Raw genomic sequence first — 16,838 nt, forward strand, 5'->3', positions numbered from 1 at the left:
AATTCTTGACATTTATATGAAATTAAAAGTGATTTTCTTAAAGTAAGCAAAATAAAGTAAAAATATAAATGCATATCAAAAGCAAACAATAAAATTATATGTATTTGTATATCTTTTACATATAACTCTTATTTAATTAATGTTCAAAGTTTATTCTTTTTTCATTTTGTAAAATAAAATTTTTCTAATTTATACGCTTAATCATGTGAGCAAGGAAACAAAAGGAGTTTTTAATTAGTATTTCATTTAAAATATTTCTTATTTTTTACATTTTCTTTTTAAAATTTAAGTTGATGTTTTGTAATTTTGTTTATGATGGAGAGAAACAAGCTAACACACTAACAAAATAACTACAGGTATATCATTACTTTTTCTTTGGAAGAGGAATTACGCATGCATGCGAAATTTATGAATGGAAGTAGTAGATAGTCATTGCAAAAGAAGAAGATGAATAATTTAAAGAAAAAGATGAAAAATGTTAGGAAAATGAGGAAGAAAGAGAACGAATTTGTATTAATAAATTTAATGATAATAAAAATATTTACTTTGCTTGATACTACTTTAATTCGCAGTTTGATTGAAGAATCATTGGAAATCATCATAATAAAAAATAAATAAAATTAAAACAATCAAATAAAAACAAAATAAAAAAAGTAAATAAACAAACAAACAAATGATTAAGAAAGTCTTCGACCTCAAATTCACTGGAGCTATGATCCCCAGATACACCTTCTCTCAAAAAGTATAATAAGAATTTTAATTATTAAGATCAACAAAGAAAAGGAAATGCTATTGATCTATACCATCGATTTAAAAACATTAAGAGCAAAGTATACAGCTGTTTTAAGGAGAAATTTCAAAATGGCTAATCATTTAAAAATCTATAGTTTTAAAACTATTTTGTTTTGAACTTTTACATAGGGCATAAGCTTAAATATTTATAAAGGTGCAAAGAATCTTGGGTTTTAAAGAAAAAGCATAAACTCTTAAGAAAATTCATTATAGAGCAAGTAAATTATTTAAGAGCAAAAACAATACCAAAGTTTTTAGCAAGCAGTTAAAAATTAAGCTTTCTACCATTTAATGAATGTCTACTTTGTTCTCTATTAGAATGTTCTTTGAGAATCAACAAATCAAAATAAATAAATTAGATTAGCTTTTAAAGTCTCTACCAAACTCACTTATACCTCTAATAGCACTCACTAAGCCATTCGAGTATCTAAATAATTATGAAATTTATAGAAATATTAGCAAAAACATTTCTAACCACCTTTGATATCGATCGATCAATTTCCTTTTCTTAAAATTAATTACACCTCTTAATTATGAAAAATGCAGTTTTTTTAAATATTAAGAGATGTGACTTTAACAAAATCCATTTACCATTATATATAAACCTTTCGTATATTCATTTATAAGAAAAAATCATAAAAATAGAATCACAAGGTTGTTCTCTTCCCTGGTCACGGTATTGGTCCTGAAATTTCTCAAGCTGTTTGCGATATTTTCGCTGCCGCTAAGGTACCTATCGATTGGGAACACCACGAAATCTACACCAAGCCTATCAATGAGGCTGGTGATCTCATCAAGGAAGAATCCCTCAATGCTGTTATTAACTATAAATGGGGTCTTAAAGGTAAACATTTAATACATTTTTAAACATAATTAATGTGTAGGTTAACGAATTGCTAAGATACAACAAAAAAAGCCATAATTTATTTTTAAATATGAAAAGAATTTAAAGCAAACTAAACGTTAAATATGCAAATTTACTTTTAAAAATTTGGAAAATTAACCAAATTAACTAATTCTATTAAATAGGTCCTTTTGCTACTCCTATTGGTAAGGGTTACAGATCTTTGAACGTCACAATGAGAAAGAAATTAAACCTCTTCGCTAACGTTCGTCCCTGCAGATCTCTCGCTGGTGTCAAGACTCCCTACTCTAATGTTGACTTAGTTACCATCAGAGAAAACACCGAAGGTGAATACTCAGGTCTTGAACATGCTGTAAGAAAAAATAATTTTATTTATTAATATTATTTAGGATTATTAGCAAAAAAAAGAAAGTCCAAAAGGGAAAATAATAAATAAATAGTATCAGCAAAATTTAAAAGCAAGCAATAATTATATTTTTTCTAAAAATTAGATACAAAAAATTTATGCAACAAATAAATAATCTAATTAAAAAACATAAATACATAAATACAAAAAATTTTATTTGTTTATAATAAAAATATAGATTTATTATACTTAATATTAAATGCTCCTCAATATAAAATTTATTCCTTTGATTTAATGATTTTTACTAAATTTCAATAGGTCGTTCCTGGTGTTGTTGAAAATTTGAAGATCATCTCTCAACCTGCTTGCGAAAATATTGCTCGTTACGCTTTCGAATTCGCCAGAAAGAACAGTAAATTTTTTTTTTTTGGATAAAAAAAAAAAATAATATTTGTTATTTATTTTGTAAAAACAGACAGAAAGAAAGTTGTTGCTTGTCACAAGGCTGGAGTCATGAAAAAGGGTGATGGTTTATTTATTAATACTTGTAAGAAAATTTCTTCAGAATACCCTGAAATAGAATACACTGAAGAATAAATCGATACCGTCTGCATGAAGTTATCTAAGAACCCCGAAGTTTTCGACGTCATGGTCATGCCCAACTTGTATGGTGATATCGTCTCTGATTTATGTGCTGGTCTTATTGGTGGTTTAGGTTTAACTGCATCTGGTAATATTTCCCACACCTGCGCTGTCTACGAAGCTGTCCACGGTACCGCTCCCGATATTGCAGGTTTAAACAAGGCTAACCCCACTGCTCTCCTTCTCTCTGGTGTTATGGTAAAAATATTAATTTTAATTAATTAAATAATTTTTAATATTGAATTTATTTAATAACTAACAGATGCTTAAAGCTATGGGTCTTCAAAAGGAAGGTTTTGCTATTGAAGAAGCTGTTATTAAAACATTATCTGAAGGTAAATTCTTGACTGGTGATTTGGGTGGTAAGGCCACTACTACTGACTACACCAAGGCCGTTATTGGACATATTAATCTTTGATTTATTAAATAAATAAATAAAATAAAAAATATAAGCAGGTAAATAAAATTAAATATGATTGAATTACTATTCTCTCACTAATATCTTCTACATACATATCGTTCAATATTTATACAACCAATTAATACATTACTCTTGTATTTAATAGTCATCTTAAAAGTATGATTTGTATATTTCCTTTATGTAAAGCATGATAGTTAATACATTCATATTTTTTTCTATTTATTCATTTCATAATTATTGTTTATTCTAATAATTTAAATTACTATAATCATTTTAAAAGTAAACATACAGTTAAATGAAAATTTAAATAAGTATGTCAAAAAAATTAATGAAATTATCAACCAAAAGTAAAATCTTAATGATTCATTTTGAATTTATTATTTAAATTAGAAAAAAACTTCAGTCTATGTTGTTAATTTTAACAATTTTTAATTTTAAAATATTTAAACATATAACATAAATTACTTTATAATTTTATACTATTTAATTAATTATTTAATGAGTGCAATCTTTAAGCATTAACCTATGAATGATATGTAAAATGTTTAGAATTATATTTTATTAAAAATATTAAAGGACAAAAAAAGATTTTCTTTTTTTTTCTAAGAAGCTTACATTTAGTTTAATTTTTTATTCAAATAAAATTCAAAAATATAAATTTGATTAATCTAACTTAACCACTTCAGAATGATATTTTATAAATAAGCAATTATAACTAAAAGATAAGAAGATGGTTTATTTGTAAAAAATAAATATTTTAAACCACTTTATTTAATTATTAGCTGATTTTTGTCATCAATAAATAATTAATGACTAAAAGTAATTTAAGGACTAAGTTTTTATTTTTTATTTATATTTTATAATTTTATAAAGAATTGTTTTATTTTTTATTAACAAGCTTACAATATATTTGAAGCATCAATTATACTTAGTAAATTTTAAGATATTATTAGATAGTATTTTTAATTATTAAAATGTCTATTGAGAAAAACATTTGAATGCTGTAAAGAGTTAATTAATATGCACTAATATCGATTTAAGATTAGATTTTTTGATTTATTACAATCTTAGGAAACTTAATAACTATTGATATTAAATTACTAAGCTGTTTATAAATTGATATCAAAGCTAGACATCTTTGTCAGAACTTTAAATATAATACATTTGAAGAGTATACCATTTTTCATATTCATCAAAAATCTATCTCTTCCGTTCTCTATCTTTTTGGATTTATTACTCTTTTGTTAAGATTGGATTTAATATTTTTTTCCTATATTTCTCCTCTTCATCATCTAACTCAGATGAATCGACTCTTTCTCCCCATTTTTCTAAGAGTTATTGTCTTTTTTACTCTTTTAACTATCTTTAATATAATATTAAAACAATTTTAAAATAATAATTATAATATTACTTCCTTTCATCATTTTTCTTTAGATTATTTTAAAAATTGAATCCTGCTGCTATCGAAAATCTCTTTTTATATGATTCCATTGCATTCTTATATTTTTCTGTATTCTTCTATTTATTGTCTACCTCAAAATTTAATATATTTGGATCATTTCTTTATATTTTTAATAAATATCAATATTTATTATATTTATTCTTCGTTTTAATTTATATTTACCTATCTATCATTTTATTAAATTTTTCTATTTTTTTAGAGTGATTGTACAATATTCTACATGCGTGTGAAGCTTTAGCTGATTCAGGGAATTTCAAAGGTAATACTCTGGCTTTAAATTTTGTTGGAAATTCTTCTTTCTTCTCAAGGTTTTCTCTTTTTATTTTAGAATCAATATATTTTTTGTAAAAAGCTTCTGTTTTTCTAACAACTTCTTCTTATGAGCATTTAAATTATTTATTTTTATCCACTTCTAAAATCTTTTCATCACAACAGACAGAGTTATTATTGCTCTGTATTTTTGTTATAAAACGTGAAGGAGAGCAAGGTTATGAGTTATAAGAAATCAATTAAGTAAAGCTTTTATTTTAATTAAGTTAGCTTAGAGACGGGATAGACTATTTATGACCTAATAATGAACTGTAATTTTGATTTTGATTTATATTTTCATGGTGATCATTCATGTTAATCTACTGCAAAGAATTGATATTTATAAAAGTATGCTTCCCTTAAAAACTCTATTCAGGAATCTTTACCATTGAAATCTATTGAAAAGATCCTATTCCCTTTAACAATTAATTCAACTATTTTATATTTATTAAAATAAATATAAAAAAACAAACAAATAAATAACGATTATCAATTTAGAATATTTATTAGAATATTTCAATAATAAAGATATAATTTGAATTAAATAAAAAATTTACTTTATTAGAACTTTATCCTTTATTGCTAATTGTAGAATAGAATGTAGAACTACGTATTTTTTCTGGCAAATTTGTAGAATTGTTGTTTTATGTGCTGAAAGGAATATAAGATAAAGATTTTTAGTGTTTTGATTTATTTTCTTTTTGGTTATTGAACTTTTATATTTCCTAGTCATCTTAAATATGTTAAGATGGCAGAAATGAACTTTTTTAATTAGAATCCTCATACGAATCTATTTCAATCGTCTTTTAAAATTTTAAATGCCTTTAATTATATGAAATTTAGTTCACAATATTAACTTCATTTATCTTGACATCACTCTTCTCATTCTAAATTTTTTACAATTTAAAATAATTAATAAATCTACAATCAATTTTTTACATCTTTTACTAGCCTACCCAACTTATCTCTTTCATTAATGTATGGTACAAAGGGTAAATTTTCTTATGAATTAAATAATTAGTTATAAACATGATTTTTATCTTTAATGCCATCTATTATGATGGTTTTTCTGAAGTTGTTTAAAGATGAACTAAACACTTTAGTAGGATTATTATTTTTTGGTGATAAAAGATTAGCATTATTCAAACTTTTTTAGCTACTAGTTGCATTTTTTGTGTTTTTATTATTTTGAAAATCTTTAAATTTAAAAAATAAAGAAGATCTCTCAATGTCATCTATCACTAGCTAATGATTTTATTCTCTTTAAAATTTCCATTTTTAAAACTCTTTAGAAAGATTATTTTGTATTTTAATTAGATTTGGATTTTAACTCATTCACAAATGAAATTTTAATTTAAAAATTTTGAGCTAATTGTTATCAGTATTTCATTAAGCAAAAGAGATGTGATCTTTTTAATACTAAAATTTATTAATTTACATTTAAAATAATGATTATTGCTTCTAAAAAAATTATATATAAAGGACATTGTTTTTTTTATTACTTTACTTACATTTAGATTTGGATATGTTTTTTAGTCGAATGATAAAAAGCTCAGTATTCGTTATATTATTTTAAATAAATAAACTCTACTTTAAAAATAAAGTATTTGATAAATTTACATTCTATAAATTTCATAACTAAAGTATAGAAATAGTTTTTAAATATTGAGATTTCTTATCTTTATAAATTTAATTTTTATAATAATGATTTTTAATTAATTAATTTCATAAATAAGACTAATATATGATTTATAATAATTTTTCTTAAGAAATTAAACCAGATAAAAACTTTCAAAAAATAATTATAAAATAGTAAAATTTAACTGTAAAAACTTATAAAATTAAATAAAATTTTTATGATTTTCATAAACGAACCTCAATTAACGAGTTTGATAGTATATTTCAAAATTTTATAAATTAATTTTTATTGAATAATAATTCTCAATATCTATTTATTAATAAAGATAATATCAAAATAAAATTTTTTATACAAAATAATGTTAAAAAAATGATATTTGTAATGTGAATTAAATTTATATAATTTAGCCTTATTACTAATATTATTGGGATAAATTTAAATGTTGACGTAAATACTTTCTAGTTAAATTAAAAATTTTTAATTAATGTTACTCTGTTTTAAAGACTTTATAAATCAATTAATAAGACTGTTTTATTTTGTTTTATTCGCAAACTAAACTTAACTATTATATCATAAATATCATTTTTCTTTAACTAAACTAATTTTATTTAATTTTCTTTAGATATTTATTTTAAATTCATATATTTTGTTTAATCATAGAGTTGTAAAATACTCATAGTAAAATAAAATTTTAATGTTTTATTTTTTATATTTAAAACTGTTTTTTTTGAAGATAATAAATTATTTTTTTATTAGTAATAATTAATGTAATTAATTTTACTTAATATACTTAAACAAATAAAATGAGTGATTTTATTTGTTTCATTCATTTTATTTGTTTATACTGTATGAATAAAAAAAGCTGATTGTATTTTATTGACTATAAATTAGTTTTCTGCTAGGAATAAATGAGTGAATCAATTAACAATTTGTAATATAAAACTTAATATGTTTTTTAAAAACTAAGTTTTTATAAATATAATATTGAGTTTACCCCTTTTACTTCTTGATAATATCTTAAAATTTTTAGCATTCTTCTTCTTTTTGAGAATTTTATTAACACTCTCTAAAAAATTAATTAAAAATTGATAATAAGAAAAGAAAATATAAATATAAAGCAAAATATTAAGCTCAGTAAAATCCTTAACTTTTTTTAAGAGAAAGAAAGAAGCATTAAAAAGAAGCAACCTATATAGTCTAAAAGGTAGAAAAAAGAAATATTTCTTCTGTTACTCAAGAGTAAATAAATAGCATAAGGAAAATATACCAAAGTCACTTTAAGCGATAGTGGATATTTCAAAGAAAGAAAGAAAATATTTAATTTAAAAGTCTTTAAAGAAAGTAAGAGAGGAACATTAATAAGTACTCTGGCGTTTATCATATTAATAAATACTCTAAATGTATGGACAACCTAATTAAGGAGTTTGATGAATTGAAATTATCGAAGGAAAAAAGTATAATTAAGCATTTAAGCGCTGATGAATAAATTGTTGCAAGTTTTAATGTTTTTAAATATAACGAATACTTGAACAGACAAGAAAGAACACTAATGATAACAAATAAATGTGTTTATAATCTTAAAAATCATAGTATTAAGCGTGTAATACCTTTTCCTAAAATAGAAGCGATTACAGTAGCATATTTTGGCTCTGAGTTCGTTATCCACGTGCCTTCAGAGTATGATTACCGCTACTATAGTTTAGACAAGATAGAATCTATCTTGCTCTTTATAACTCAAGAGTATGTAAAAAGCTAGTAGAAGAAACTAAAGTTTTTTTTCAAAGAAGAAATCTCTCTCTAAGGTTATTGGACAACAAAGGCAAATAGAAAAAAAGCTAATAATTTAATGCCTTAAGAATCTCCTTTCCTGCTTGACTACGACGGTTTGCTAGATAAAATGAATAATAAAAATTAGCAGGAAAGTAACACAAGCTAAGCTACTCGTTAATAGAATGGCAGTCAAGTGCAAACACGTACGTCAGTAAGAGCTTAAAGTCAAACTATTTGGACAAATAACTAGTAAAGAAAAGATGTTTGCTTAGAAGATTTTTAATTGCTAAAAGTTCTCGGAGGTGGAGCGTTTGGCAAAGTGCTCCTTGTAGAAGATAAACAGACATGTAATTTTTAAATTTTAATAAATTTTTTGTTTAAAAATACATCCATATATGGAAAAGACATCATAATATTTATTATTTTCTAAATATTCAATTTGTTAAAAATGAGAAAGAAATGGTTGCTTTTCTTAATAAACTAAATAGTTATTAGCACACATAATAATAACAAAATACTTAATTCATAAATAAGATTTAATATATAAATAAACGGCTTGCATTTTGATTACTTATGAATTTTATAAAATGAATGCTACCCATTTTTGATAGAAAGGAGATAGGAAAGTTTATAATTGATCAAATTTTATTTTTATTTTTTTTTTTTTTGCAATCTTAGTTAGTTCTATGCAATATAATTAGGATAACTTGAACTTTTATTTGCATTCTATCTCTTTTTCTCCTTTGCCAAAATGTTAAAATAAAATTTTTAAGAATCAGAAGTGTAAAATAATATTGAAAACGTCATTCAAAAGGAATTGTTGAATTATTAATTTTCCCTCTCACTTATTGATTATTTTGTATTTTTTTAAATCCTTCATTTTAGTGAATTAATTAAATTTTCTTAAAAAGAGGAATGGTTTGCCATGAAAGTAATTAAGAAGCAAGTTATCATCTAAAATGGGAAATTTGAACACACTAAAACTGAGAAGGCTATCCTTGAGCACGTTAACTTCCCTTTCCTTGTCAACCTTGTGTATGCCTTTCAGGACAACCAGCACATTTTTTTCGTAATGTAATTTTTAAAGGGTGGAGAATTGTATCAGTATCTCAAACGTGATGGCAGATTCACTGAATCAAGAACAAAGTTTTATATAGCTTAGCTTATTCTCGCTCTTGGTCATCTTCATTCTAAGAACATTATATATAGAGACCTGAAACTAGAAAATATAGTTATGGACTCTACAGGTATAATTAAAAAACAAATTAATTAATTACTGATTATAAAATTAAGAAATATAATTTAAATAAAATTTTAGGCTACATTTGTTTAACAGATTTTGGATTGGCTAAGAAAATCATTCATTAATAATAAATTGCTACAACTTTTTGTGGGACAGCTGAATATCTTTCACCGGAAATATTAAAGGGAGATGGATAAGATTTTACAGCAGATTGGTGGGCTCTAGGCATTATTTGCTATGAATTATTATATGGAAATACTCCATTCCATAATAAGAATGCTCATTAGATGTTTGAACAAATAAAATATGCTAAATTAGAATTTAAAAATACAGTTGCTATTTCTAATGAAGCAAAAGATTTCATAGAAAAATGCCTGACTAAAGATAAAACAAAAAGATTAGGAGCTATTAATGGCTAGTCTGATGTATAGGCCCATCCTTGGTTTAATGATATAGATTTCAATAAACTGCTCAAGAAAGAATACTCTCCTGAATTTGTGCCTGTAACTGAAGGTATGAGCTGGATATCCAACTTTGATAAGGACTTCACAAAATTATCTGCCCGTATAACTAATAATCCTAATGATTAATTCAGTACAGATTCTTTTAATGATATATTTAAAGATTTTTGAATCTTTATTATTAAATTAAATTACTTTATTTAACTCAAATGGCAAAAATACTATTGTCACAAATGAGTTAAATAGCATATATATACACAAATCAATCAATACAGTATGTCTAAAAAACATTGCGAGTACTAGAATTTTATCTTAATCAATCAAAAAAGACATATTTTATTCACTTAAATTATATTTAAACCAATCAAATGAAAATCATTTAAAAAAAAAAACTTGTTTGAAAGCCTATTTATTTCTTAATAAATACGAAATAAAGTCACCTATAACCACCCTCTATGTATTATTAATAACTTGACTATCTCACTAAAATTATTTGTATTTTTTATGTTAATAAATTTATTAATTGCTATTAATAAATAGTATTTTATCTTTTTAGAATATTTTTAAAATCCTTTAATTTAATCTATTAAATTGAAACAAAAAATTGATGGAAATTAAATCATTTTATTTAAAATTTATATTTAAATGTTTTACCTGATTTTAAAAATATTTTAAATTCAACTCTTAATTCTATTTTTAGTCATTTTTTTACTACAATTTTTACTTTTGATAAGCAAAATATAAACAAATTTATTGCATATTATTGATTAAAATGAGTTATTATTTGATATTCAATATTAAAAGTATTTGAAAATTAATAAATATTAAAATAGAAAATGCTTTTTTTTAAAATTATAAATCAATTATTGTCTATGAACTATTATTTTTATAAATAGATTTTAATTTTTTAAATAGATCTAATTCATTTTGGTTAGAAAAACATAGAATTTAATTATAATAAAAAATAAAGTATTATTTAAAAATTAAATTAATATATTTTAACTTCTCAAAAATATTTATATTGCATTGATTTAAAGTATTTAAAGAGGATATTTTAACTTTATAGTTGGTTAAAATTAATAAAGAAACTCTTGCTTATATTATAATCGAAATAAATTATTAATTGTTAAACATTAATAAAACCAAAATATTTCAAGATAAATTATTGTTTGTTTTAAGAAACGACTTCATTTTTAAGTGCAATATTAGCTATCATTAATGAAGGTAATTTAATTTTAATCAAACAAAAGAAATTTTAGTTAATAACAATAAAGAATTTGACTATAAATATATTATAAATAAATGATTAATTAATAATTAAAATAATATAATATATTTTAACTTTGCTCAAACATATTAATTAATTATATCATTTTTAGTCATGTAACGATAAAACACATTTTAGGGTTTAGAAGATGAAATTCTCTCTTAAAGATTTAGTTTTCTTCCTTCTCTTTCGCTTGTTGTGGTTTTAGAAGAGGATGTGTTATTATTGCTTTTAAGGAATTTATTTGATTTCCATGCTTGCTGCATACTTTAGAATCTGCTAACAGGATCACTTTTCTTTGGGATTGTCTTGAACTTTTTGTTTGTGTAATCAAATTACTTATTTTTAATTTTGAATTCATTCATAGACATCTTATAAACTGGTTTATATGTAGCAGCTAAAAATTAAAAAAAAATAATTTAAATTTAAATATTATAATTTTTTTTTTTACCTGTTGATGGTCTATCATATTCTTATTCAGTACTTTCTTATTATGTCTTAGAATTATATCTTGAGTTATTCAGATTAGTAGTGCTTGCTGTCTTGACTCTGCTAACAGCTAAACCTGCAGCTGAGCTTCCTTTTTTAAGATAAGGATAGGGTCCTTTCTAAACGTTTTACTATACTTAATTATTTTAATTGCTTTAGTTATTATTGGAAACAATATATGATGACTTAGGGCGAGGGACATGTTGCAAATGTTTCATTTTTGGAGCCAAATAATTTTCTTTTCCGTGATTTTAAGAGTTGTATTAATCAAAAGAGTTTTCGCTAGAGTTTTCTGCATCATCTTCCTAAACAAAGTTGTTAAAATCATCATTATTTATTTGGTGACTATTTTATTAAATTTGCAATCTTTTTTAGTTTGGTTAGAAATCAATATTTTATTGCATCTTTCTCTTTAAATCAGCTATTTAATCTTCATAGCTCAACTAGTTGAATTAATAGTTATTTTATGGATCACTTAAGCTCTACTATTAACTTTTATCTGCTTACTTTGTCACAGCACTGACAGGTCTCTTGTTGGCTCCAAAGCTAAAGGTATTTGGATTCTATTGAGTTTGTTAAAGATTATTTTTTTAGAATTTGTTGGATAGCTATTAATTTGAATCATCTTCTTCTTCTTAATTGTCCTCATCATCGCTGTATTAGTAGTTTCTATTTTATTAATTGCTCTTATTCTTTATATTTTCTTTATCAAGAAAATTATTCATTTGAGCTTTTTTTACATTTTATTTCTTTCCTGAGCTTGACTACTCTATTTTCTTTTAAATCTTTGTGGATTGTTAACTTAAATTAGATTATTTTTCATGATCTGAAGTAATTTATTATTTTTTTTGTTAAGTATTTTTTAAACTAGCACCTTGATTTTGATTATTAAAATTCATCTACTGCTTTATCTATTATTGCTTCAAGAACTCTTGATACTATTTAATTTATTCTTCTTCACTGTCCAAATCCTCTTGCTAATCTTGATTTTAGTGATCATCTTCTTCTTCAGACTGCTCTTTTATTTAGTGTTAATTTGAAAAATATTCCCTTTATTGTTTATATTCGAGGTTATTTGCATAGGATTCTTATTACTCATCTTCTTCCTCTTCTGCATTATCATCACCTCTATAATTTTATTTCTAATAATATCCATTATATTATCCTTCACCTTCATCTTCTTCTTCTTCATCATCTTCTTCTTACTAATTTTATTCTTAATCATAATCTTCATGTTCTTGATTTTCATATTCTTAATCTTCGTTGTCTAAGTCTTCCTCTTCATCTTAGCCGTCATTCTAGTTGTGTTGGTTTTAATACTAATTTCTGTGATTGTATTGATATGGATCCTCATCCTCCTCTTCGTCTGATGAGTATTAATAATTATTGGAAGAAAATTATTACTTTTAAGCCATTTTTAAATAATTAAAAACAATTATTAATTTATTATGATTTTTATAAATTGCAAAGAAGTGGAGTTAAGTTTTTTTTGATTTCAAAAATTTTAAATATCTATTAGAAATACAAAAGCATTAAATAAGATTATTTAATGATCTTTAAATCCATAAATTCAAACTATAATTTCGAAAATATAATTAATAAATAATAATCAACCATCTTATTTAATATGTTTCTGCTTAGTTTAATCGTATATATTTTGAAATTAATAGACAATAAATACCATTCTTGGAGAAATAAATAATATTGTAATTCATATTAATAATATTTAAAATATTGAATTGTGTTAAGATTAATTTTGAAGCTTTAAAAAAATATTATCAACATATTTTAAAAAATATAAAGATTACCAACTATCAGTGACTAAAATACATATTATTTTTTTTATTATTTTAACAGATATATGTTAGCAAATTAACTCTTTGTAGAGCATTTACTGTTAATTAATTAATACTAAAGTTGTACTTTAATCCATAAAATATATAAATATAATGTTCATTTTTATTTTTTAATACAAAAACTCTAGGTGGGAGTCATATTATAATACTAACATTAAAAATTTTTAAGATTATTTTTAAATATCTATTTTTTAAATAAAATAATTAATTTTAATAAAAAACCATCCAGATAATATTTAAAGCATACTCATTCATAAAATAAATATTAAATTTTAAAATATATTTTAAAAAAACTTATTTTTTAAAAGCTGAAATCTTGCATTTTTAAGTTTAATTTATAATTAAAATTCCATTTTTCATTTTTGAAATATTTATTGTTGAGGAAAATATTAAAAATGAATATAATTTGACTATTTAAAAATAAATAAATAATTTGATAAATAAAAATATATTTAATGTTTTTTTTAGGATAATACTTTATTATTAAAGATAGATAGACATAAATTATATGAATAATTATTTACAAAATTATATATATTATAATTATTATCAAAAAACTAATTTAACTCCTGTTAATCTTATTTAGACTACTTAGCTTTACTCAGTAAAAGTTAGTGATAGTCTATAATTTGTATGATTATTTAAGTTTGTAAGCTCAATATTTTTCTTGTAGCTTTGATTGTAGATTAACATAGTTTTTTTAGATATATTTACTCTAATATTAAATTAAGTAACCTAGCCTGGTATTAGAGAATTACAGCTATTAAATATGTCTTAAAACGAGCTTTCTATGTTTAAATCGTGTTTTTTATTTATGATGTACTTAAAATCTGATTTATTTTTTTTCTTTTCTTAAACTATATCAATAGAGCACTCATTTTGAGGTTAATTGAGAAACTCAACACCAAATTCATAAGTATAAGAATTAATTAGGGGACTAGAGCTGAATAATTAGTATTTTACTTATTTAGGAATTATTATCTATTATAAAAAGCCAGTGGATGATCTATTATGATTTTATTTGATAATATTCTATCTGTCTTATTGGATGTTTCGGTTTTCAACAATTGATGGTAAAAAAAACATGTCACAGTCTTCAAAACTTTCTGATTAAATTTCCATTACACTTTATTTTTGTTTTTCAATAAATTAGAGCTATTCATCTAATGAGTCTTTTCTGGAATGCTGTATCTAGAGCTTGGAATCTATGTGGTGGATCTACTCAACTAGCTATCGATTAGTAAATTAATAGTTGTTATTTCTAGAAAAGAAAGTATTGCAGCTTTACTAAAGCTATAAGTCGTTTATAAGATCCTTGAGCTTATTTGTTTTGCTAACCTTCTTGAGCTATTCTATTTATGCAAAGAATTAAATCATTTCAGGAGAATAAATATAGTTTTGTGTGATTTCATCAAGCGTTTGTGATATTTTGAATTATTCTTAAAGAAATTGTTCTATATCTTCACACTAAAGAGGGTGAGTGCTCATTGTTCTAACAAAATAGCGAAAAGAGTCAAAACGTAAAAGCTACTCTAATTGCTCTTTGAAAATGTTTTATTAATCAAGCTATATGGTAAACAAAGAAAGGATTTTCTTCTTACACTAATCAACTTACTCCACGAACTCTCTTTTTATATTTTCATAGAACATCTCGATGTCATTCATGTATTTCATCTAAACCTTTTCCAAATTATTTAATTAATCAAGTTATTTGGTGATTCCTTTCAATCCATGAAATTAGTAATTCTCATCAAATATATCATCAATGTCCACAAAAGAGCTACAATCAAACATTTTTGAATGCATTTTCAAAAATAGATAGCACTCTTAGCAAACCAAGCGGTCACTCACATCACAAATCTAGGATATGTTGATATATCTAGCCTTTTTATCTATGTGATAGCCACAGTGAACCATTCCATTCGAATCACTATAGTAATCATCATCTTCCATCATCTCCATCCTTCTTATTAAAAAGATTTAATACTTTTTAGTTTTTGATCAATTAATATTCTTTTCTAAAAATTTTTCTGATTGATTTTTGCTGGAATTTAATTTGTTTCTTCTACTTATAATAAATACCAAAACAAACAAACAAATAATATATTTTGATAATATTTGCAGATTATCAAATTATTATAATTTTTTTTGATCAACCAAAAAATTCATAGAATTTATTTCAGATTCTTAGAAAAATAAAAGAATATTATGAATTGATTTTTTAATATTTTTTATAATATGTAATTTCAATTAAATGATACAAATTTGATTTCTTTTATAAATTTTAGTAATCTATAAATAATATCTACACGATAAATTTATATATATTATAGGCTCTCAAATATTTTTATATTCAATAAAAATCAAGTAAACTTTCAAAATATTTTAATATAATGATATTTTAAACATAAATATTTACATCAGAGGTCTTATCTAGTTTTTTGATTTATAGAGTAAATAATATTTATTTAAGCTTGTACTTTTTAATAATAAAAAAGTATTTAATTCTTCAATTTAGGGCATTTTAGAAAAGTAAAATAAATAAGTAATTTTCTATATGTTAGCACTCATCAGGATTAAAATAATAACATATATTTTGTTTCAAAAATATAATTATATAATATTTAATTAATAAAGAGTTGTTATCATAAGAAAACACAAATAAAAAGAATTTTTACATAAAGTTAATGTCTTAAAATAATTCAAGTCCTTCATTTCCTAGAGCATAAAGAAATGACATATTTAAGCTAAATGATAATCCTGGGAGTGGATCGTATAATTTACCATCCTAATTTGATACTTTTGGTAGTTGTTATTATAAAAATAAGCAGTCATTTACTTTTGGTAGTAAAACTGAATATTAAATAATAAATGGAGATTGTTTTTATTAAGCTCCAAGAAATGGTAATCCTGGACCAGGAAATTACAATTTATATGAATAATAAAGAAAAAATAATTAAGGGAGTAAAATATCATCATCTGAAAAATCTGATTGTGCACAATTTTAAGAAGAAATCAATACAAGTGCTTTCAATTAAGATAAAGAAGTTTTTTTATGACTAAAATTTACTAAATATTTTAGAGTAAATTAATGGAGTAAAAAGTGAACAGAATTATATAAAATTTTATTTGTATGTGTATATTACTAATCAATCTACATTGAGTTATATTTATTATTTTATTCTAATTTAAATTAAAAAATAAAAATCTTAATATTTTTATTCTCTATTATGCTTAGGCTGATTTACTTAATTATTTATTAGAATATCCCTACAA

The 16,838-nt window shown here is 22.9% G+C and overlaps 6 protein-coding genes across 6 annotated transcripts; 3 read left to right on the forward strand and 3 right to left on the reverse strand. All coding sequences in view use genetic code 6, as the record gives it.

Annotated features, from left to right (window-relative positions):
- Positions 1-673: 673 nt before the first annotated feature.
- Positions 674-3,063, forward strand: TTHERM_00723390 (NAD-dependent isocitrate dehydrogenase; the record flags this gene model as incomplete). Its single annotated transcript, XM_001031817.3, has 6 exons — positions 674-742; positions 1,438-1,636; positions 1,822-2,009; positions 2,322-2,415; positions 2,479-2,843; positions 2,908-3,063. 6 exons carry the CDS (start codon positions 674-676, stop codon positions 3,061-3,063), a joined length of 1,071 nt encoding a protein of 356 aa, XP_001031817.3.
- Positions 3,064-4,188: 1,125 nt separating this feature from the next.
- TTHERM_00723400 (hypothetical protein) lies at positions 4,189-6,172 on the reverse strand (the record flags this gene model as incomplete). The annotated part of the gene is made up of 5 exons (XM_001031818.2): positions 4,189-4,429; positions 4,478-4,627; positions 4,691-5,271; positions 5,395-5,724; positions 5,777-6,172. The coding sequence occupies 5 exons, from the start codon at positions 6,170-6,172 to the stop codon at positions 4,189-4,191; spliced, it is 1,698 nt and encodes a 565-aa protein (XP_001031818.2).
- Positions 6,173-7,878: 1,706 nt separating this feature from the next.
- Positions 7,879-10,121, forward strand: TTHERM_00723410 (Serine/Threonine kinase domain protein; the record flags this gene model as incomplete). Its single annotated transcript, XM_001031819.3, has 3 exons — positions 7,879-8,593; positions 9,158-9,493; positions 9,565-10,121. The coding sequence occupies 3 exons, from the start codon at positions 7,879-7,881 to the stop codon at positions 10,119-10,121; spliced, it is 1,608 nt and encodes a 535-aa protein (XP_001031819.1).
- A 1,176-nt stretch (positions 10,122-11,297) lies between these two features.
- Positions 11,298-13,202, reverse strand: TTHERM_00723420 (hypothetical protein; the record flags this gene model as incomplete). The annotated part of the gene is made up of 2 exons (XM_001031820.4): positions 11,669-13,202; positions 11,298-11,614 (listed from the first exon to the last, which is right to left on the reverse strand). Exons 1-2 carry the CDS (start codon positions 13,119-13,121, stop codon positions 11,298-11,300), a joined length of 1,770 nt encoding a protein of 589 aa, XP_001031820.1. The 5' UTR covers positions 13,122-13,202.
- A 909-nt stretch (positions 13,203-14,111) lies between these two features.
- TTHERM_00723430 (hypothetical protein) lies at positions 14,112-15,524 on the reverse strand (the record flags this gene model as incomplete). The annotated part of the gene is made up of 1 exon (XM_001031821.1): positions 14,112-15,524. One exon carries the CDS (start codon positions 15,522-15,524, stop codon positions 14,112-14,114), a length of 1,413 nt encoding a protein of 470 aa, XP_001031821.1.
- Positions 15,525-16,249: 725 nt separating this feature from the next.
- Positions 16,250-16,621, forward strand: TTHERM_00723440 (hypothetical protein; the record flags this gene model as incomplete). The annotated part of the gene is made up of 1 exon (XM_001031822.1): positions 16,250-16,621. One exon carries the CDS (start codon positions 16,250-16,252, stop codon positions 16,619-16,621), a length of 372 nt encoding a protein of 123 aa, XP_001031822.1.
- Positions 16,622-16,838: the final 217 nt, after the last annotated feature.

Source organism: Tetrahymena thermophila (assembly GCF_000189635.1).
Source record: "Tetrahymena thermophila SB210 genomic scaffold scf_8254362, whole genome shotgun sequence".
Taxonomy (NCBI): domain Eukaryota; phylum Ciliophora; class Oligohymenophorea; order Hymenostomatida; family Tetrahymenidae; genus Tetrahymena; species Tetrahymena thermophila.